Source organism: Anolis sagrei, chromosome 1 (genome assembly GCF_037176765.1).
Source record: "Anolis sagrei isolate rAnoSag1 chromosome 1, rAnoSag1.mat, whole genome shotgun sequence".
In the NCBI taxonomy this organism is placed as follows: domain Eukaryota; kingdom Metazoa; phylum Chordata; class Lepidosauria; order Squamata; family Dactyloidae; genus Anolis; species Anolis sagrei.
The window spans coordinates 163,862,350-163,886,472 of record NC_090021.1 but is presented as its reverse complement, the minus strand read 5'-3'; the positions used below and the strand labels follow the sequence as shown (position 1 = coordinate 163,886,472).

Sequence of the window (24,123 nt, the reverse complement as noted above, 5' to 3'; positions counted from 1 at the left end):
AATGAGGGAAAAGGGGGCTCCAGAGGGCTGCTCTTTTCTTTGCTTCTTGGGAATTCAACTTGATGTAATTCCTAAACTACCTATGGGTCCTGCGGTGACAACTGCACAGAGAGCACACAATGGCAATTTTTACATGGAGATTATAAATACTAACGGTGGAGGATACTTGATAAACTAGGTAGTTTTTAGGCATCTACACATAATGCAAAACAGAGAGTGGGAGAAGGAGGGGAGAAAGGAGGAGGAGCAGGAGGAGTAGGAATAGCTGCAGTGCATTGTTGTAGGTTTTTCCGGGCTATATGGCCATGTTCTGGAGGCAATTTTTCTCCTGACGTTTCGCCTGCATCTATGGCAAGCATCCTCTGAGGATGCTTGCCATAGATGCAGGCAAAACGTCAGGAGAAAAATTGCCTCCAGAACATGGCCATATAGCCCGGAACAACCTACAACAACCCAGTGATTCCGGCCATAAAAGCCTTCGACAATACATTAATAGCTGCAGTTTTAGCTGAACTGAGTCAGACTTGGGGTGTATCTACAGTGTAAAACTAATTATTATGACTCACTGCTATGGAATCATGGGAGTTTTAATTTTACAAGATTTTAGCCTTCTTTGTGAAAGAGGGCTGGTGCCCCACCAAACCACTATTTCCACGATTTCACAGTATTGAGCTATGACAGTTAAACTGGTGTCAAACTGCATTAATCGTACAGTGTAAATACACCCTTGGTGAAGGTGATACTCTAACCTACAATTGTGAACTTTGCTTTAGAAATACTGAAGTACATAAAAGTCGCCATTTATTGAGTGCATAATTTGTTCTTGGATGTAGAGTATGTGCAAAAGTGATTCAAATGTCTTCTTTACTTTTAGTCTAGAAATGAGAATGGGGCAGGCATGAGTTTGCTTTATCAAATACCTACCCTGCTGGATTGAGGCACTGTGATTTACCTGTTTGTAAACAAGACTATGACAGTAATGACTGACAGGTTCTAAAACGGGCAAAATTACTTTTTAAAATAATAATAATAACAATAATAATAATAATTTTTATTTATACCCCGCCACCATCTCCCCCAATGGGGACTCGGGGCGGTTTACATGAGGCCAAGCCTGGAAAACAAATTACAAAAAATAAAAACCAAAACACGAGCAACAACACTGTAAAATATAGGAAAACATATGAATATAATGAGCAATCTACAAATACAATATTCACAATCACAATGACAATGAGTGGGCCGCATGTACAAGATAAAATGTTAAAACTCAGGGTGAGATAAAAGAGGAGCGAATTATTTGCAAGGGAGAGCTCAGAAAGAAATGGGGTTGTAAAAACCAAGCTTTCAAACAAGGGGAAGTGTACTCCAGGGACAAGAACGTTGAGGGGATTAATAGGGGGGTCCTAAACCATTTAGGACTTTATAGGTGATAACCTGCATCTTAGGAGCCCTCGGTGGCGCAGTGGGTTAAACCCCTGTGCCGGCAGGACTGAAGACCGACAGGTCGCAGGTTCAAATCCGGGGAGAGGCGGATGAGCTCCCTCTATCAGCTCCAGCTCTTCATGCGGGGACATGAGAGAAGCCTCCCACAAGGATGATAAAAACATCAAATCATCCAGGCGTCCCCTGGGCAACGTCCTTGCAGACGGCCAATTCTCTCACACCAGAAGCAACTTGCTCCTGACACGACAAAAAAAAAAAAAAACCAACAAAAACACCCTGCATCTTGAATTGGGACTGGAAAATAAACAGCAGCCAGTGAAGCTCCTTAAACAGGGGGGTTGGCCGCTCCCTGTAACTTGCCCCAGTTATTAATCTGGCTGCCAAGCGTTGGGCGAGTTGTAGTTTCCGGGCCGTCTTCAAGGGTAGCCCCACGTAGAGTGCATTGCAGTAGTCCAGTCTAGAGGTAACTAAGGCATGGACCACCATGGTCAAGTCAGACTTCACAAGGTATGGTCACAGTTGGCGCACGAGTTTCAATTGTGTGAAGGCCCTGCCAGCCACCGCCGACACCTGTGCATCAAGCGTCAGCGCTGAATCCAGGAGGATCCTCAAACTGCGGACCTGTGACTCCAGGGCAACTGACCTGGAGGACCTCTGTCTTGTCAGGATTGATCCTCAGCTTGTTTGTCCTCATCCAGATCATCACAGCGGCCAGGCACTGGTCCAGTATCCAAGGGGCTTCCTTGGAATCTGGTGTAAATGAGTAGTGGAGTTGGGTGCCATCTGCGTAGAGATGGCACCGTACTCCAAAACTCTGGATGACCTCTCCCAGCGGTTTCATGTAGATGTTAAATAGCATGGGGGACAGAATAGATCCTTGCGGGACCCCACAGGTCAATGGCCAGGGGTCTGAGCAGGAGTCTCCCAGCTTCACTGACTGGGAAAGACCCTCCAGGAAGGACCAGAGCCACAGTAAAACTATGCCACCGAGTCCCATCCCAGCGAGTCTCCCCAGAAGGATACCATGGTTGATGGTATCGAAAGCCGCTGAGATATCTAAGAGAATGACCAGGGTCACACTCCCTCTGTCCAGTTCCCTGCAGAGGTCATCCACCAAGGCGAGCAAAGCCGTCTCAGTACTGTGCCCAGGCGTAAAGCCAGACTGTGAACGATCCAGAAAATCAGTGTCATCGAGGAATCCCTGAAGATTTTCATGCTGATTTTACATATAACATCAACATGGCTTGTATGCAGGCATGTAGCCAGGGAAGGGGCTTGAGGGGCTTCACCCCCCCCCCAAATTCTCATGGTGGTCCGCGAGAAGGCCTTACTGGTGCATTATTTAAACTGTTATGTTTATTCATATCATGATCTGATCACCATACTCAATATATCCCATATGCAAGGGGGTATTGGGGTAACAATACAAAAGGTTTGCTAGGGTAGACCCTCCTTCACTCAGACTCAGCCCCCCCGAATCAAAATCCTGGCTATGGGCCTGCTTGTATGTAAAGGGGTGCAGCTGATTGCTTCCCTCAACCTATGGGAAGAGATTATTTACAGAGTCATTCTTTGAAGAAAAGTTGGTATATATGTAAATAAAGCCTTCTGGGTACTTCAAGACCAAATCCACTAAGTAATATCCGGCTCCTGCTCTGTTTCCATCTTTTTTATTGACAGAAGATGCTCTAATAACATCCATGTGTATCCAATACATACCAGATGGTTTGGGGATATGGCAACGGAGAACACTTTGATTCCCTGATGCTTTGCTTCATTGGCAGCATCTTCCAATCCCCCACAGGGCTCTTTGTAACCTTCCAAAGGATGTCCATCTGTCACCACAATCATGTATTTATTTTCCTTGTGATGGGATCCTCTGGAAAAATGAAGAACAATGACCAGTCAATAATCTGTATTGTCTCTGTAAGCATACTACTTTAAAAAACCAAAACAGATTAAACATGTGCCTTGGCATAGCCAGTATTTGCTCCATTTTGCCCCTGAGGCTAAAGTGATGCAGAAGAGAAGAGAAGGGAAGAGGAACTGCAATGGGGATGATCATATTGGATAGAAATAGTCAGTGTGCCCATAATTTTTAGTCAAAGGTTGTGACATCTGATTTTGGGGAAGGAGAAGGGAAGAAACAAAGAGAGTGAATGAGTGAAGAAGGGGGAGTATGAGGGAAACACACACACATAGAATCATAGAATCATAGAATCAAAGAGTTGGAAGAGACCTCATGGGCTATCCAGTCCAACCCCCTGCCAAGAAGCAGGAATATTGCATTCAAATCATCCCTGACAGATGGCTATCCAGCCTCTGTTTAAAAGCTTCCAAAGAAGGAGCCTCCACCACACTCCGGGGCAGAGAGTTCCACTGCTGAACGGCTCTCACAGTCAGGAAGTTCTTCCTAATGTTCAGATAGAATCTCCTCTCTTGTAGTTTGAAGCCATTGTTCCGCGTCCTAGTCTCCAAGGAAGCAGAAAACAAGCTTGCTCCCTCCTCCCTGTGGCTTCCTCTCACATATTTATACATGGCTATCATATCTCCTCTCAGCCTTCTCTTCTTCAGGCTAAACATGCCCAGTTCCCTAAGCCGCTCCTCATAGGGCTTGTTCTCCAGACCCTTGATCATTTTAGTCGCCCTCCTCTGGACACATTCCAGCTTGTCAATATCTCTCTTGAATTGTGGTGCCCAGAATTGGACACAATATTCCAGATGTGGTCTAACCAAAGCAGAATAGAGGGGTAGCATTACTTCCTTAGATCTAGACACTATGCTCCTATTGATGCAGGCCAAAATCCCATTGGCTTTTTTTGCCGCCACATCACATTGTTGGCTCATGTTTAACTTGTTGTCCACGAGGACTCCAAGATCTTTTTCACACGTACTGCTCTCGAGCCAGGCGTCCCCCATTCTGTATCTTTGCATTTCATTTTTTCTGCCAAAGTGGAGTATCTTGCATTTGTCACTGTTGAACTTCATTTTGTTAGTTTTGGCCCATCTCTCTAATCTGTCAAGATCGTTTTGAATTCTGCTCCTTTCCTCTGGACTATTGGCTATCCCTCCCAATTTGGTGTCGTCTGCAAACTTGATGATCATGTGTATCTATTTCCATAATTTGCTACTGGATGATAGCCTATATTCTAAACTCCTTAAGTTTTTTGCTTACCATGATTCAGAGGACTATAATGACAATTCACTATGCATGCAGATGCTCATCTCTTACTACCCAGATAATTTGAAGGGGCTGAGCAAAGGGCTGACTTTTCTTCTTTCTCGAAAAGTGTGAGAAAAGGCTTCCATTTACCCAATGAGCAACTCTTCAATCCCTCTCTTGATGGCACAATCTGTGTAAGTGCCCTTCCCGATGGAGACTACTTTGGATACTTGGTCCTTCAAGCCAGACCGCCCAGTGCGCATGGAGGTGAGCCCACTGATCAGCTGCACTTCATCGCTGTAATGCAAGGCCCCAGCGTTCCACATGAGATTCCGATCACAACGATAATATCTGTTCATAAAGAGGAAACAAAGTCTTAGCATTTTAAAACCCATTACAGCAGGGTTTACACTAAATTACAAATAGTTCAAAGTGCAATTTCACAAAGCTGAGAAAGTGCAACACATGACCCAATAGGTTGCTCTTTAACTCCAATATTTTTTAAAAACTATAATTTTGTCTTCGCCAATAGATTAAATCCTGACAAAACCCAATATCTTGGTCTCCACATTCTTCTAGACCTTCCAAACCCCACTACACCCCCCCACACACACACACACAACAAATAAAAATGCCCTAAAATGCCCAAAAATTAAACTGGAAATAATATTATTTTTGGTTGTGTTGGCTTCCACCATTTTGATAGGTGTCACTCTTTCAGAGAGAATATGTCTTTCTGTCTTGTCACAAGGAAATAACCACAGTTCTGTGCATCTTCACCTTATGTAGACCTGGCCTCTTCTACACTGCCATATAAAATTCAAAGTATCTGCTGTGAACTGGATTATATGGCAGTGTAGACTGATAAATTCCAGTTCAAAGCAGATAATGTTGATTATCTGTTTTGTTAATCTGGATTATATGGCCGTGTGTTGTTGTTGTTCATTCGTTCAGTCGTTTCCGACTCTTCGTGACCTCATGGACCAGCCCACGCCAGAGCTCCCTGTCGGCCGTCACCACCCCCAGCTCCTTCAAGGAGCCGTGTAGGAGGGGCCAAAGAGATCCCAAGAAATCTGCCATGGCACTGGCAAGATAATGGCAAAAGCAATCAAATAATTTCATTGACTTCAATGGGACTTCAGCAGAGTGAACTTTCTCTCTTAGAACTGACCCTTGGGCATAAGCAATATCTAGTCGTGCTAGCTTTTGTTGTGGACAAGTGCGGATAGATAAAATGGATGTGTGTAGTCCACTTCTATGTCCTTAGCAGTAACTTTAAATGGAAAAGTTAAGGCAAGTGTGAATGCTGCCATTGGCCACCTTGATTAGCATTGAATGGCCTTGCAGCTTCAAAGCCTTGCTGTGGAAGGTCCAGGGCGGGAGCAAGAACTCTTGTCTGTTGGAGGCAAGTGTGAATGTTGCAATTGGCCAGCTTGATTAGCATTGAATGGCCTTGCAGCTTCAAAGTATGGCTCCTCTCTGTTCAGGGGAATTCTTTGTTAGGAGGTGTTAGCTGGGCTTGACTGATCTTTGTCTGGAATTTCCCTGTTTTTTAGGGTTTATATATCTGTGGAATAACATCCAGGGTGGGAGAAAGAACTCTTGTCTGTTGGAGGCAAGTGTGAATGCTGCAATTGGCCATTTTGATTAGCCTCGAATGGCCTGGCAGCTTCAAAGTCTGGCTCCTTCCTGCTCAGGGGAATCCTTTGTTGGGAGGTGTTAGCTGGGTCTGACTGATTCTCGTCTGGAATTCCTCTGTTTCCTGAGTGTTGCTATTTCTTTACTGTCCTGATTTTAGAGTTTTTTAATACTGGTAGCCAGATTTTGTTCATTTTCATGGTTTCCTCCTTTCTGTCGAAATTGTCCACATGCTTGTGGATTTCAATGGCTCCTCTGTGTAGTCTGACATGGCTTTACTCACAATTATTCCCTCTACGTACTTTTGTGAGACCTTATTCTCTGTGCTAAATAATATCGAAACCATCAAAAGAAACAGATTGACAGATGACGTTAGCACTTGCTTGGGCTTAAAGTGTACAAAGTGCCAACCTTCAATTGAACATTTAGTCAATGAAATTCAGCAACAAAAAAGTCACTAATAGGCAGGGCCGTAGCCAGAAAAAAAATTCGGGGAGGGTTGAAAATTTCGGGGGGGGGGGGGGGGTTTTGAAAATTTCGGGGAGGGGGTTGAAACCTGCCTCCTAGCTCACGCTGAAGCAAAGAGGACAGCAGGGGCATAACAACCATCAATAGCCTGCAGCTTCGCCCCTGTCAACCACCTCCACCAAGTCTGGTCTCCTTCATGAGGGCCTTAAAATTTAACCCCCCCCCCCAACTTGGTTGTTCGCTACATCAGCTATGGCTGCAAGTAATGACAGTGTGAATAAATTGTCGATATTTGCTTGAGATAGTGCTTGCAGTTCTGGAAGAACTCTTAATTTTTTGTGTCTCATAGACTTAGCATGGGGATTTGGTTAACCAGTTAAAATTCATGAGTAAATAAGGTTTATTTTTTTTAACCTGAAAAATTTCGGGGGGGGGGGGGTTGAACCCCTAAAAAAACCCCTCGCTACAGGCCTGCTAATAGGCAGCTTAGTTAAAGAATTTATCCTCCCATTATGCATTTTTGTCATTTAAACTATAAATATCGCAAAATTATGGGGGGGGGGGTTCTCAAAGTGGCACCCCACCTGAATTATGCTCGGTTTTATGGCAGATTTTGACACACCAAGCTGAAAAGGTTGCCCATCACTGGCCTAGAGGGGGACTCAGACTTCAGACTTTAATAGCATACTCTCTGGCCCACAGAAATGAGCTTGTCCTCATAAACCTGGGACGAGAATGGTGAAGTCACCCAGAAGTTGTTCAGCAGCAGTTCCCAGCATTCTTCATCATTGGCTGTTCATGCCAGGTTGCTGGGAACTGGAGTCCAACAACAATATGGAGGACCATATGATGTTGGTAACTTGCATCACCTGAAACTAGCAACTCACATTTTAGAATGCAGCAAAAGGCACCAGGACGGGATCAGCGAAAAGGTAACATATATCTACCTTGGGAGGTAGATATATGTTACCTTTTCCGTACCTTGGGAGGGCTGACTTGGCCACGGTAGTACACGCTTTGGTTACATCCCGCTTAGACTACTGCAACGCTCTCTACGTGGGGTTGCCTTTGAAGACTGCCCGGAAGCTGCAGCAAGTCCAACGCGCGGCAGCCAGATTACTAACGGGGGCTGGGTACAGGGAGCACACCACTCCGCTGTTACGCCAGCTCCACTGGCTGCCAATTAGCTTCCGAGCACAATTCAAAGTGCTGGTGTTGACCTATAAAGCCCTAAACGACTCCGGCCCTGTTTACCTCTCTGAACGTATTCTCCCCTACGTACCATCAAGACTACTAAGATCATCTGGAGAGGCCCTGCTCTCGGTCCCACCGGCCTTGCAAGTGCGCCTGGTGGGGACGAGGGACAGGGCCTTCTCGGTGGTGGCCCCGCGACTTTGGAACTCTCTCCCTCTGGAGGCCAGAACCACCCCATCCATCCTAACATTTAGGAAACGGGTGAAGACGTGGCTGTGGAGTCAGGCCTTCGATGAATGAGGACCCTGATGGAAGTTGATGTAGATCCACCTTAATAGGACGACTGACCACTGTAGTTTTATATATAGTGTTTTTAAAGTTGTTTTTGTAATTGTGATATATGATATTTTAATGAGTGTATATGTTTTTTATGGCTGGAAACCGGGCTGAGTCCCTCAATGAGGTTGAGAAGCTCGGTATAGAAAACTGTGAAATAAATAAATATAAATAAATCTAAACTGTATGAAAGATGCATTTCTTTCCTTTGTGCCTAATGGATCATAAAACCATTCACCATACCTAGAAACTTTGTCACTTTCAGAGTAGGCATTTAGAAAAAGAATAACACCGCTACCACCTGCAGTTTCAAACTGAGAATGCAAATAATCTGTCTTTTTTGGATACTTAGGGGCAAAGCACTGAAAACCTTGAGTAATGGTTGGAAGGCCTAACTTAATGTATATTTCTCCTTTGATTTTTTTTCCCAAACATTTCTTAGTATTATCTGTGTTCCTAAGAGACATTGGGCCCATTCTTGTTCCTTGTACTCTCACTCTGGAAAACCCGTTCTCTTTTGCACATAAAAGGAAAACAAGAGATGGGGTGACATTCAAAGGGAACTTCCCAGGTCCAGTTTTTGCCTGGCTATTACCAGGCAAAAAGAAATCTCAGTGGCTGCCATTTACCTTTCGTTTAGCTTATCGATGAATTGTGTGGTGAACTGCTTGATATTGTCAACCAATGCCCCAAAAGGCTTTTCTCTTAAGGCAACACTCTCAGATGTATCCAGGACGAAAAACAGATCTACAGGGCAATCTGTTCAAAATCAGAAAGAGGCAGGTAAAAAAGAAAATATGTACCGTTTTATGTGACAATGTTATCCAGAAAGACTGTAATGAATGAGGGATGCCAGAATTATATTTATTTCAGCTCAAATCAAGAACTCTTGCCTTTGGTGTGATGTTACTTGGAATGTATCTTAGCCCCAACCCATTTTTATGGGAATAACACCAACAGACAGAGTATTCATAAAATAATGTATGCATGCTAGGGCTGGGCAGTTTCGTTTCGTAATTTCGTAATTCGTTAAAAATTTGTTATTTTTTTTTATAATGAAGCGATATTGAACCATTCAGGAGCAACTAAAAAACGAAACGAATTTTTCCAATTCGTTTCGTAATTGTTTCGGAATTGATTCGTTATTGATTCGTAAATGTTTCGTTATTATTCCGCATGTCTGGTGCAAGTTTTAGGGTTGCTGTTTGTTTTCTCAGTGAAAAAATATATAATTATCACACCAACAGTCAACAACAGAGGGAGAGGGAAGCTTCAGAAGTTTTTTTAGCGTATTGCGCGATCGCGGCCGCCATTAATGAATCGATTCGTAATCAATTCGTAATTGTTTCGAAATTGTTTCGTAATTTCCGAAATTTCGTAAATATCGAACTTTTTTTAAGGAAAATTTCGGAATTCTTTTAAATAACGAAACGCAGAAACCCCCTAAAAACGAATCGAGTTTAGAAACAAATTTTTCTGTGGTTGCCCAGCCCTAATGCATGCACACACATTTATCACATTTATCTATCAAAAAATTCTGATATATATAATCCAGTTGACTACTACTCTTCTCTCAGGATGGCCTAGAACATTTGTTGATCCAACTTGAAGCATCTCTTACACAGGCCCCATCTATACTACCATATAATCCAGTTTCTGAATCCAGATTATCTGCTTTGAACTGGATTATGGTAATGTAGTCTCAAATAATCCAGTTTGAAGCAGATAATCTGGATATATGGTACTGTAGTATTGAATCTCCTCTGGGTTTTAGTCTGAAATGTAAAAGTCTTATTCTGGAGTTTTGGGTCAACATATTGGATATCTCCTTTAAGGCTTGGATTAAAATCTGGGGTAGATTAACTGCTCCAGGCCCATTCTACACTGCCATATAAAATCCAGATTATCTATTTGCTTTGAACTAGATTATATGGCAGTACAGACTCGTATAATCCACTTTAAATCAGATAATGTGAATTATCTGATTTGATAAACTGGATTATATTGCAGTGTAGAAGGGCCCCCAGAAATATCAGGGCCAGCAGCTGCTACTGAAAATAAATTCTTGATAAGAAACCCTGCTGTTAAAGGGAAAGAAAAACAATATTTTGGGTTACACCAGAAATATAATTTAAAATCCCATTTTTTTCACTATGATTACAGATCCTCAGCTCCAGCAGATAATAATACCCATTAGCAACAGTCACAAGCTTTGTGTAAGTGGTTCAGTAATGTAAAAATCTATACGAGGAGAATGGTTTGAGACTGCGGTGGTATCTACACTGCTCTATACCCTAGGAACTGATCCCAGATTATTTAAATTGAATTATATTAATCTACACTGCCAGATAATCTGGGATAAGCAGATAATCTGAGATCTGATCCTGGGATATAGAGCAGGAAAGATCCAGCCTGCATTTCATCATGGTCCTGGCCCACTTCCATGCATTCAGACTGTTATCTGTACTAAGGTGGTATACACCAATACAATGGAAAGAGGTAGATATGTACCACTCAAAAAGTGATAAGTGGAAAATAAATAGTTGTAACCAAAGTTCATATATATGGTGCCAGTACCTGAAAGACTAGGGGCCATTCTACACAGCCATATAAACCAGAATATCCAGTCGGATAATCCATAATATCTGCTTTGAATTGTGTTATCTAAATCCCCAATGCCGTATAACTCAGTTTATACAACTGTGTGGAAGGGGCCTTGAGAAAAAACCTGCTGGTCCTTCACATCAGACAAGTGTGACCTACATCCAACCTACATCCAGCCAAAATGGTGGGTGTAAATAGCGCCTTCAACTCCCACCCCACCCCCACCCCCCACCGCTGCACGGCCTTGCACAAGATTCTGAGGAGCCACCTTCTCAAATGCAAAGGACTCCAAAGCAGGGCTAGTCAGTGTAATCCTGAGCCTCAGCCACACATACATTTCACTATGTCCCATCAGACTGAGTTAAGATACTTTCTTTGTGGGATGTGTACAACATTAATTTTAGAGATTAACTATAACAACTGAGAGTAAACACTCTTGGAGTAAGATGTGCCAAGTTACTCATTCTGGCATAAATAGGTGGATGCATCAAACAATGATTACCCCATATGTATATATGAAGCCCCCATTATTATGTATCTCCCCCAACGCTTTCCACAAAACAGATGTTTTCAGCTGAAATTATTTTGTTGCCCTTCTTGGCAATTATTTAACAGGTTATTCAAAATAAAAGAGGAATTCAATTTTTGTTTTTTGAAAATCTAGCCAAACATAGGCAGAGTATCTCAAAATACAATGCAATCGGTTTTGTTTATATGCAGCCCTGTAGCAGCCAAGGAATTCCTTTTAAAAAACATGCACAAACTCTTAGCATAATGCATATAACATGTCCAAATTTTCACATTTGTACAAGTCAGGAAACTGAAACATTAGAATGAAAAGTTAAGTTGTTACGCCTGTGCTGGGAAAAGACGGCAAAGTTTGGGTGGAGTATGCAAAGATTTGGAAGCTATACTATTCCAATGTAGTTAAAAGTCACCGGAAGAAAACAATACACTATGAAAGTATAGTCTTACCTTGAAAAGTTACCAGGTTGTTGGATACATCTGACCCTTGAGCGAACACCCTTCTTAACAGAAAACAATCTTGAAGTAGCAAGGTAAAGAAAAAGTATGCTAACCGCATCTTGAAAGGAACACCGTTACCATTTACTGAGACTCAAGGGGCCCAGAGAGGAAAAGGAGGAGTGGGAAAGAAGCTTGAAATTAAAGAAAGGCAATGTTTCCCCCTAGTTTGCAATTTTATTTAGTTTCTACTCTGTCCCTGAGATTCCAAAGAGAGAAGGAAGAAGCAAAGGGAATTAAGGCGGAGAAGAGGTTGTGGATGTAGCAAGAGCTGGAAGACTCCTTCCAGAGGGGAGGGAACATCACACACACACATTCAGCCCAACTGCAGCACTAGCTGGTGAGTCATGAAACAAACCAGCCCATTTTGAAATTTTCCTTCTCTTAACTCAGTGCCACTATTATTCTCAATATGGCTGTGCTTCCAGAGACTATGATCTAGCACCCATTGATATGTAATTAATAGGGCTGGGTGGTTTCGTTTCGTAATTTCGTAATTCGTTAAAAATTCGTTATTTTTTTTATAACGAAGCGATATTGAACCATTCAGGAGCAACTAAAAAACGAAACGAATTTTTCCAATTCGTTTCGTAATTGTTTCGGAATTGATTCGTTATTGATTCGTAAATGTTTCGTTATTATTTCCGCATGTCTGGTGCAAGTTTTAGGGTTGCTGTTTGTTTTCTCAGTGAAAAAAAATATAATTATCACACCAACAGTCAACAACAGAGGGAGAGGGAAGCTTCAGAAGTTTTTTTAGCGTATTGCGCGATCGCGGCCGCCATTAACGAATCGATTCGTAATCAATTCGTAATTGTTTTATGATTTCCGAAATTTCGTAAATATCAAACTTTTTTTAAGGAAAATTTCGGAATTCTTTTAAATAACGAAACGCAAAAAACCCCTAAAAACAAATCGAGTTTAGAAACAAATTTTTCCATGTTTGGACAGCCCTAGTAATTAATATATATGCTCATCGGTAACTGCACTGACGAAGGAATTAAAATGCCACCCCAAATATTATAGGAGGTTGACTGCGTGATGAAACGTCTTGCAGTTTTCTGGAGGCATGAGGAGTGTATCAAACTTGCAGAGGTACTCTTAGGAACATCCAAGAGAACAAACTTTGTTTCTCTTAGGATCGCACTTTTCTAATATGTGCCACAAATATGATGAAAATAAAATGTGAAAAACACAATGAAAATAAAAATGGGATACAGTTGCCTGTTGCATACTATTTTGTATGGGTTTAATACATTTGAACTAATTAAAGGCCCCTTCTACACTGCTGTATAAAATACAGATTATCTGGTTTGAACTGGATTATAGGCAGTGTAGACCCATATAATCCAGTTCAAAGTAGATAATATGGATCATCTGCTTTGATAATCTGGATTATATGACAGTATAGAAGGGTCCTTAGTTTACAGCCTATGTTGGAGATATATTCTCACTTTATTACACAGAGGCATTTTGGATCCTTGCAACATTTTGGTGATGGGGCCTGGTGAGCATTATCACATGACATTTGGCAGGCCCAGCCAAATTTATCCTCAAAATGCCGGGGAAGCATTGCAAGACATTTCCTTGGCCACAACGCCTTCGTAAGTGTTTTGTTGGTAGCTCCACTGGAGCCCCTGGAGAAGTTATAGGGCAGGGCCAACGCGGGGACACCTTTTGGGGAATTGTTTTACAGAGATTTTGTTTCTTAAAATAAAAGAAATTCCTAAAAATCAGGGAATACCCCAAACGTTGTGAAACTTGGTGGGCTAACAGTGATAGATGCGTCCTTCAAATGTGGTCATTTTTGTCCTGACAGCCCTAAAATGACAGGAAGGGGAGCCCACAGAGCCCCAACCCCCGTAGCACCAATGGGCTGGATCTAGCGATATTTTCCGGGTCTGGACCGAAAACGGCTATACAGCTACCCATTCATTTTCGGGAGGCACACAAAAATGAATATGGGGGTCTACTGGAATTCGGCAAGTAGAAACAGATTGTGGTTTAGCCAAAATGCACAAGCCTACTATGAGTAACTCTGGATTAGGTGTGGGTATTTACCTGTCAGTCTAGCTCTGGCTGTCCCTTTTTCACTCCTTAAATCTTGACCTGTCCCATGCTTTACCCTTCCATTCATTAATCTCCCTCCACCCTGAGTTCTCATGTTCTAGACAACACTCTAAATAGATGCCATAGACACCTGAGGAATGCCTGGATAAGAAACATCTCCATCCTGCACATTCATATCAATCCACCCAAAAATTCAGTCTGTGAATAGGGAACAGGAGACCTTCCTAACGTTGTTGGACTGCTGAGGCATCTCTCACCTTTGGCTAAGCTGGAGAGAGGGCTGCCATATGATTGTCATGTTTAGCCAGATCCAGTGCATGTTTATTTAGAAGGCAATCATAGTACATTCAGTAAAAATTTAGTCCAAAGTCCTGTGGCTGGAATTCCAGTCTTCCTCAACTGTTCAGCTATTCCAAATAGCGCGAAATACTAGGTCTTATCTCAAACCATCATTTTGGCAGATGGTGAATAGAGATGGTGTGTGCACAAGTTAGTAACAGGAAGATTCAAACCTGTCGTCTATTGGCTTGAATCTAATGCTCACCTTTTTTGGCTAAATTACATTCCTAGAATTAGGGTGCACATTAGATTCATGTCATATGGTAATCTTAGTGGTGAGCCAAAGCAAAAGGTGAAGCTACTTCAGGAGCTCCTGGAGCTTCTATTTGAGGGATGCCATCTCTAATTTAATGGCTAAGGCACAATGTTATGCAATGCTGGGATTTGAAGCTTGGCGAGGCACCAGCATTCTTTGACAGCCCTGATGATCCCAAACTACAGCCCCCATGCACCCATAGCATTGAAGTAGATTCATTTTTCAGCATAGCTGCACCCCAAGGTTTTCTTTGAAAACGTTGGTGTTCTAACAATTTTGTTATTAAAGAAGGAATTCTAAGCAGGCAAGTGTGATGAATTGCCTACCTTTTAGGCCAGGGAAAAGCTCAGGAAGTAGGCTCAGTTATTTCGGCAGTCATTTTGTGAGATGGTGCATAGAGGCAGCCATCTTAGAGTAGTCATTTCCTAGAGGAGGTGGAGCTTAGGAGCTGCCTAGAGGGAAATGTGGAGAACCTTTGTGATTGGCTGGGAGAAAGTGGGCGGAGCTTAGTTAGAGGACAGAAAACAATGCCTGAAAGGGTGTGTTTTAAAATCTGACAGTTTAGTCAGGGTTTGAGTGTTGAAGAAGAAAGTTAGCTTTTGGGAGAATTAGGAGAAGAGAAGTTAGAGAAGCCAAAGAGGTTAGCTGGAAATTACAGATAGCTATTAGGAAGAATGGAGCCCCCAGTGGCACAGTGGGTAAAAGCACTGAGCTGCTGAGCTTGTTGATCGAAAGGTCGCAGGTTCGATTCCGGGGAGCGGCGTGAGCTTCCGCTGTCAGCCCTAGCTTCTGCCAACCTAGCAGTTCGAAAACATGCAAATGTGAGTAGATCATTAGGTACCGCTCCGGCGGGAAGGTAACGGCGCTCCATGCAGTCATGCCGGCCACATGACCTTGGAGGTGTCTGCGGACAACGCTGGCTCTTCGGCTTAGAAATGGAGATGAGCACCACACCCCAGAGTCAGACATGACTGGACTTAATGTCAGGGGACTACCTACCTTTACCTTTATTAGGAAGAATAACTGATATAGAGAATAGACAGATCCAAGGGAAAGGACTGTCTGGAGGAATTGGAATTCTCGTCAGAGGGAAGTCTGCTAGCTTCCTGAGGAAGTGAAGAGTTGTTATTGGAACCAAGTATTGTACTATTTTAAAGTAGCTATAAGCTTCATCTCATTATTGCAACCATTATGCTTAAGTGCCTGTATTTTTTGAAATCCATACAAATAAACAACTTTGTTCTTTGTTAAACAACTTTCTCAAGAGTGCCTCTGTGTCTTCCATAGAAGTTTAGAAGTTCCATAGAAGTTTAGGGAAACAGAGTTTCCAGAATGGTGACAGCAACAACTTCAGTGTTATTAACCTCAGTGTTTAGCGCCCTGAGGGCGAATTCAGCACATTACAGCTTACTAAAAAGCTCTGGTCAAACAAGAACTGAAAACATTCCTTTTCAGTGTGGTGGTAGCCAGTTTCCATACTAAAGTTTCCTCAGAATACAGAGTTTGGTAGCAAAGGCTCTGCAGCCTCTATTACATTTGGTGAGCAGCATTGGGACTGTTAGAATAGACAATTTTTTACAATTGTTTGGGAAGCGGTTGAATAAAGGGTATCCCCCCCCCCCCCCCGCCAGAAGATCGTTTAAGTTTTAATCAGCCTCTGAATTAATCGATCTAATCAAATTAAACGACGTAATCCTTTACAGCAAGCATTATAATGTGCATGTTTTTGGTCCAAGTTACAAAGGGTGCACTTTGGGATCTGCATGACATTCGCCAGCAAATACTGTTTTTGGTTTCAGGGCTTTGAAAACTGAGGTACATATTAGACTCGAGTAAATATGGAATAGCTTCAGACTATGATTTTTGGATGGCGTGATTTTAATATTGAGTGTAATTTTTCAAAATATGTATTAATTTCAATTCAATGGATTTTAAGCTTAAAGTTGTATGTGTTTTAGGCATTGAATAATTGCCATATGTAAGCCACTTTGAGTCCCCCTTGGGGTTGCGAAAGATGGGGTATAAATAGGATAAATAAATATAGTATTTTAACCAGCTGTTGCTGAAATATTTCAGGTCAGTAAGCAAAATCCCATGTGATCATCCCTATAAAACAATGCTACAGTACATCTAAGTACAGACAATTCTAGATATAAAGGGCTAGGTCATACTTAATATGATGAGTTTAATTTCATACATATGAAAATTGAAATTTTATTTGCTTTATGATTTCATGTGAAGAAAACAACATAAACATAAATAAAATACATGCACACTTTGTATTTTAAATAACTACTGCCCTTGAATTTTAAAAAGCTGAAGAAACAATATTGTAATATTAGAAAGTCAGCCCCCAATTTGGAAAATGTAAATCATGAATTTTTTACAGTATAAAGCCTCTTAATTGAAATCTTTAGCCAAGACACCTTAGAGCAGTGGTTCTTAACCTTCCTAATGCCACGACCCCTTAATACAGTTCCTCATGCTGTGGTGACCCCCAACCGTAACCCTAACATTATGAATCGCCATGTAAATAATGATCTGCAGGATGTATTTTCATTCACTGGAGCAATTTTGGCACAAATACCCGGTATGCCCAAATTTGAATACTGGTGGGGTTGGCGGGGGGATTGATTTTGTCATTTGGGAGTTGTAGTTGCTGGGATTTATAGTTAAAATGTAAACAAAGAGCATTCTGAACCCCACCAACAATGGAATTGAACCAAAGTTGGCACAGAGAACTTCCATGACCAACAGAAAATACTGGAAGGGTTTGGTGGGCATTGACCTTGAGTTTGGGAGTTGTAGTTTGTAGGGCTGGGCAGTTTCGTTTCGTTAATTCGTAATTCATTAATAATTCGTTAATTTTTTCAATTACAAAACGATAACGAACCATTCTGGAGCAATTATTAAAAAAACCAAATTTTCAAAAACGTTTTGTAAATGCTTCGTATTTTGATATTGTATTCGTTTCGTTATTGTTTTGAGGTCGTTTCGTTATTATTTCCGCATGTCTGGGCCAGTTTTATGGTTTAATTAGTGAAAAAAAATTATAATATCACACCAACAGTCAACAACAGAGGGAGAGGGAAGCTTCAGAAGGTTTTGGAGGTTTTTTAGCGTATTTCGTGGTTGCGTCCGCCATTAACGAATCGATTCATTATTGTTTCAGAAATCGATTCGTTAATTTTTTACCATTTACGAAATTTCGTAAATATTGAACTTTTTAAAAGGAAAATTTTGTAATTATTTTAAATATCGAAACAAAAAAACCCCCCAAATACAAATTGATTTTAGAAACAAATTTTTCCGTTGTTACCCAGGCCTAGTAGTTTGCCTACATCCAGAGAGCACTATGGGCTCAAACAATGATGGATCTGGACCAAACTTGGCATGGATACCCAATATGCCAAAATGTGAACATTGATGAGGTTGACATTTGGGAGTTGTACTTGCTGGGATTTATAGTTCACCTACACCCAAGGAGCGTTCTGAATCCCACCAATGATAGAATTGGGCCAAACTTCCCACACAGAACCCCAATGACCAACAGAAAATTCTGTGTTTTCTGATGGTCTTTGGAGACCGGGATTGTGGCGCAGCTGGCTGAGTGTCAGCTGCATTAAGATCACTCTGACCAAAAGGTCATGAGTTCGAAGCCAGCCCGGGCTGGAGTGGGTGTCCAGCCATTGTGTAGCCCGTTGTCGACCTTTGCAACCCGAAAGACAGTTGCATCTGTCAAGTAGGAAAATAAGGTACCACCTTGTGTGGGAGGCTAAATTTAACTAATTTATGGGGCCATAAAGAAAAAAGACTCCGGGGAATGTGGAATGCGGAAGAACTTCATCGGTGTCGTTGATGGACGATGAAAAGCAGCAGCTCCCCTGGTGGCCAGAAAAAAAAAGTTAAATAGCCTCGGTGTATTTGTCTGTTAAACGTTGTTTGTCAAACTGGCATTGAATGTTTGCCATAAATGTGTTTACTGTAATCCGCCCTGAGTCCCCTGCGGGGTGAGAAGGGCGGAGTATAAGAACTGTAAATAAATAAATAAATAAATAAATAAATTTGGAGACCCCCCCCCAGGGGTCCCGACCCCCAGGTTGAGAAACACTGCCTGAGAGGTTTATGAAGATAAAACAAAATTATATTAGTTGAATAACTTGTGACAGTTCAGGAACTCAGGACGCTTCCAGACATGACTAAAATCTGCACTGAATTGGGTTAAAGTAACCCACTTTGTTGCGGGTTCTAGTCTCCACCTCCTCTCACAACCCCAGGATTTCCCTTCTGGGGTGTCTACATGCTAAATTGGAGCCACCCCAAAGCCTTCAATTTACCTCCTAAAACTTACTTTCAAAGGTTACTGGCAGCCATGAAGACTCTCCTCATGTCCTCCTGGCACAAGAAGGAGACGTGGGGGGGGATCCTTCCGCGCTCCCGGTCTCCTCACATGTCTTTTTCTCACACTATGAGGATACGAGGAGAGGCTTTATGGCTGCTAGGAACCTTTGAAAGTAAGTTTTAGGAGGTAAATCAGGGGCTGGGGGGGGGGGTAGGGGCACCCTCCCGCACCTTTGGGCTCCAAGAGCCCAAAGATACAGGATCACTGTGGGGACTCACCCCCAATGTCATGGAATGAGATCCTGGAAGTTAGTCCCCACAGGTCCAATACCTCATTAGACCTGGCCCTTTCAGGAAGGCTTAGATATAATTAGGTATTTAGTTAATACGGAATAAACAGGGAAACCTTTGTTTATTCTGCATTAATTTGCTTTTACCAGAGGTGTTGTTTGGATGCCTATGGTAAAAACCAAGACAGTTGGAAGAGACCTCATGGGCCATCCAGTCCAACCCCCTGCCAAGAAGCAGGAATATTGCATTCAAATCACCCCTGACAGATGGCCATCAAGCCTCTGCTTAAAAGCTTCCAAGGAAGAAGCCTCCACCACACTCCGGGGCAGAGAGTTCCACGGCTGAATGGCTCTCACAGTCAGGAAGTTCTTCCTCATGTTCAGATGGAATCTCCTCTCTTGTAGTTTGAAGCCATTGTTCCGCGTCCTAGTCTCCAGGGAAGCAGAAAACAAGCTTGCTCCCTCCTCTCTGTGGCTTCCTCTCACATATTTATACATGGCTATCATATCTCCTCTCAACCTTCTCTTCTTCAGGCTAAACATGCCCAGCTCCTTAAGCCGCTCCTCATAGGGCTTGTTCTCCAGACCCTTGATCATTTTAGTCGCCCTCCTCTGGACACATTCCAGCTTGTCAATATCTCTCTTGAATTGTGGTGCCCAGAATCGGACACAATATTCTAGGTGTGGTCTAACCAAAGCAGAATAGAGGGATAGCATTACTTCCTTAGATCTAGACACTATGCTCCTATTGATGCAGGCCAAAATCCCATTGGTGTTTTTTGCCGCCACATCACATTGTTGGCTCATGTTTAACTTGTTGTCCACGAGGACTCCAAGATCTTTTTCACACGTACTGCTCTCGAGCCAGATATGTCAATACTAATATTCATGAGATCAAAAGTCTAAATTATGACACTGTAAATACGGAACAGAGTGGTAACCACTGTATCTCTTTTAGTTTCTAAATTTAGTGAGTGTACCAATGGAAAAATGTTCTGTGTTATAAACTTTTTTCCTCTCCTGTTCTGTAATATGAAAACACAGGCTGTTTTCTGAAGGGCAATGGTATTGGTTTATTCCAGAGACTAGGAGTAATAATAACAACAACAACAATAACACTACAGTAACAGTCTAAGTCTTGTTCTCTTTGTTGTCTAGTCCAGCTGTGAGAAATAAGCGATAAGGTTGCAACGAACAGGGCATAGGGTTACAGCCTGTGTTGGATGGGGTTACACTCCCCCTGAAGACGCAGGTTCGCAGCTTGGGAGTGACTCTGGACTCATCGCTGAGCCTGGATCCCCAGGTTTCGGCGGTGGTCAGGGGAGCTTTTGCACAATTAAAACTCGTGCGCCAGCTGCGTCCATACCTTGGGAAGTCTGACTTGGCCACGGTGGTCCACGCTCTGGTTACATCCTGTCTAGACTACTGCAATGCTCTCTACGTGGGGTTGCCCTTGAAGACTGCTCGGAAGCTTCAAATGGTCCAGCGCTCGGCAGCTAGGTTGCTAACAGGAGCAGCACTCAGGGAGCATACCACTCCTCTGTTGCGCCAGCTCCACTGGCTGCCAATCTGCTACCGGGCACAATTCAAAGTGCTGGCGTTAGCCTATAAAGCCCTAAACACCCTACTTACCTCTCTGAACGCATCTCCACCTGTGAACCAACTAGGACATTAAGATCGTCTGGGAAGGCCCTGCTCTCGATCCCGCCTGCATCACAGGTGCGCTTGGCAGGGACGAGGGACAGGGCCTTCTCAGTGGTGGCCCCTCAGCTGTGGAATTCCCTACCTGTAGACATCAGATAGGCCCCTTCGTTGTTGGCATTCTGGAGGAAGGTGAAGACCTGGTTCTTCGAACAAGCGTTTGGCTAAACAGTGCAATTGAATATAGGAATACGGTGCAATCGAACATAGGAACATGAAACAAAGGATTATGAGAATGGATTCTGATTTGTTGTTGAGGCGTTATGATAATGATTGTTTATTGATATTGATTGTTATGTATAATGTGTTTTAATTGCCTATGATACTGTCTTGTGATAATTTGTACTATGTAAACCGCTTTGAGTCGCCTAAGGGCTGAGAAAAGCGGTATAGAAATAAAGTAAATAAATAAATAAACCCCTCAAATGAAAATGATTTACACTGTGTATTTTCAAAATATAAAATGTAAATGTGTCATGTGTAAAACACCATCCTGGAAGGTGTTTTCTTTTCATGCTTTGTAAAATGTAGAAGAAGTTTGTTGTGATTAACAGTAATATCTTATATGGCTTCCTCCATAACTTTGTTCTCTTTTCATGACTGTGTTGAATAGTACAAACCAAAAAGCAGTCTATTGCCTGCTGAATCCTACTCATCATGGTATGGTTTTTGCCGTTGATATTTTACCATATTTGGGAGTTATTCCACATCTGTAAGTAATCATAGACACATGCTTTCCTGGCGAAATCACAGCTGGGCGAGATCCCAGCTGCCTTTGAAAAGGAAGAGGTTTCAAAGGGAAGAGCAACAGCGCACCCTTGGCTGCTGAGGACAGAGCTGCAGCTGGATGATCCCAGAGTACACACCAACTCTCCAGGGCCCTCTTCTCTAGAACGCTGATCTGAAACATTTAGTCACCTTAAACAAATCTCCCTTCAAATCCCAAAGCTGAACTCTCCTTCCACAGAAACATGGTTTCCTTAGAAAAGCATTTCTCCACCCAAATTGTGATCCAAAATACTCTTGACCCAAGGATATTCTTTTCTTTGTAAAAGATTTATATACAGCGGGACTTCTGTACACATTGAAATAGTAATAATTAATTTCATATTACAAAATACACTGGAATAATTGAGCTAAGTACTAAATGTGAAATAAGTTTGCAAATAATGGAAGAAAACAAGAAATCACAAGTCATATTTATTTATTTTAGTTACTTTACTTGTATATTTCTCAGCCTAACAGGCGACTCAACGCGGTTTACAACAAAGGTACAACAGTCAACAATATACAATTTAAAACCATAAAAGCATAATACACAATCTTGACACATACAGGTTGGCTGGGCAATATTGGGATAAATGGTAGTGTTTAGTCCACTGACCACGGAACAACAGACTGGTTCAAGATTGGGAAAGGCGTACAGCAAGGCCGCATACTCTCACCCAACCTTTTTAACTTGTATGCAGAACACATCATGCGATGTGCGGGGCTTGATGAATGCAAAGCTGGGGTGAAAATTGCTGGAAGAAACATTAACAACCTCAGATATGCAGATGACACCACTCTGATGGCCGAAAGCGAGGAGGAGCTGAGGAGCCTTCTAATCAAGGTGAAAGAAGAAAGCGCAAAAGCCGGGTTGCAGCTAAACGTCAAAAAAACCAAGATTATGGCAACAAGAATGATTGACAACTGGAAAATAGAGGGAGAAAATGTGGAGGCTGTGACAGACTTTGTATTTCTAGGCGCAAAGATTACTGCAGATGCAGACTGTGGCCAGGAAATCAGAAGACGCTTACTTCTTGGGAGGAGAGCAATATCCAGTCTCGATAAAATAGTAAAGAGTAGAGACATCAGACTGGCAACAAAGATCCGCATAGTCAAAGCCATGGTATTCCCTGTAGTAACCTACGGATGTGAGAGCTGGACCTTAGGGAAGGCTGAGCGAAGGAAGATAGATGCTTTTGAACTGTGGTGCTGGAGGAAAGTGCTGAGAGTGCCTTGGACTGCGAGAAGATCCAACCAGTCCATCCTCCAGGAAATAAAACCCGACTGCTCACTGGAGGGAAGGATACTAGAGACAAAGTTGAAGTACTTTGGCCACATCATGAGGAGACCGGAAAGCCTAGAGAAGACAATTATGCTGGGGAAAGTGGAAGGCAAAAGGAAGAGGGGCCGACCAAGGGCAAGATGGATGGATGGCATCCTTGAAGTGACTGGACTGACCTTGAAGGAGCTGGGGGTGGTGATGGCCGACAGGGAGCTCTGGCGTGGACTAGTCCATGAGGTCACGAAGAGTCGGAGACGACTGAACGAATGAACAACAAACTGTAGATGAGGGGAATTGCTAAGTAAAGGAATGAAATATCATAAGCATCCTGGTGACGTTGTCTCTCTTTTAGAAGCCAAGGATAAAAGTTACGGATGCTCAGCTAGCATGCGTAACACTTCTCTTTAGAAGACACATTTGTAAATCTTTATTTATTTATTTAGTACATTTTTGTACCGCCCCTCTCAGCCTTCTGGCGACTCGAGGCAGTTTACAAGGCAAGAATTCAATACCACCAAGGACACAATTACAATATACAATATAAAAAACATCAGCAACAATAAAATCAAACATTATAATGAAACAAACTTCAATTGATAATCATTAAAACAATGTCTGCCATATAGTTATTCCATTATTATATCCGTTACTCCATATTTTCAAATGCTCGCTCAAATAGGCATGTCTTCAGATTCTTCCGGAATGATAGGAGCGAGGAAGCCGATCTAATCTACCCAGGAAGGGCGTTTCATATTGTCTATGGTTATTGAAAAGCTGAAGGGAACATCCATTTTACAGCATACAAAACTACCGTAAGAATCTCTTGTAAAAAGCTGACTGGGGGTTAATTAAACCAATGCATTAGGTGTGGAGAATTCTTATCAAGAGTTGTTGTGACACTAGCTTTTACTATTAGAATCATTGTCATCGGGCAACATTAATATGTGTCTTGCTGCAAATGAGGAGTGGTGTGAATTAGCTTGAATTTCTGGCCAGGAGAAATCAATCACATTTATTTCTTATATTTCTTTATTTCTTATATTTTATCTGTTCTCTTCCAAAGAAATCAGGGTGTTTATTTTGATTCTTTCCTTACCCATTTTACATGTTTGCCTCTCTCAGTTCATCCTGCTCATTTCATCATTACCAAGTGGGTGGGATTGAGCCATCTTTGTATTTGGCTCAAAATCTACCAAATCAAACA

At 42.2% G+C, this 24,123-nt stretch overlaps 1 protein-coding gene across 1 annotated transcript in view; it reads right to left on the bottom strand.

Moving 5' to 3' along the window:
* Positions 1-12,180, bottom strand: part of COL6A1 (collagen type VI alpha 1 chain) — a 71,917-nt gene extending 59,737 nt beyond the window's left edge. The window contains exons 1-4 of the mRNA XM_060783372.2: positions 11,825-12,180; positions 8,875-9,004; positions 4,760-4,960; positions 3,166-3,325 (exon numbers count right to left, since the gene is read on the bottom strand). Of these exons, the coding sequence (XP_060639355.2) occupies positions 3,166-3,325; positions 4,760-4,960; positions 8,875-9,004; positions 11,825-11,933 (600 nt within the window). The 5' untranslated portion in view covers positions 11,934-12,180. The remainder of the gene's footprint in view (positions 1-3,165; positions 3,326-4,759; positions 4,961-8,874; positions 9,005-11,824) is intronic.
* Between the last annotated feature and the right edge of the window lie 11,943 nt (positions 12,181-24,123).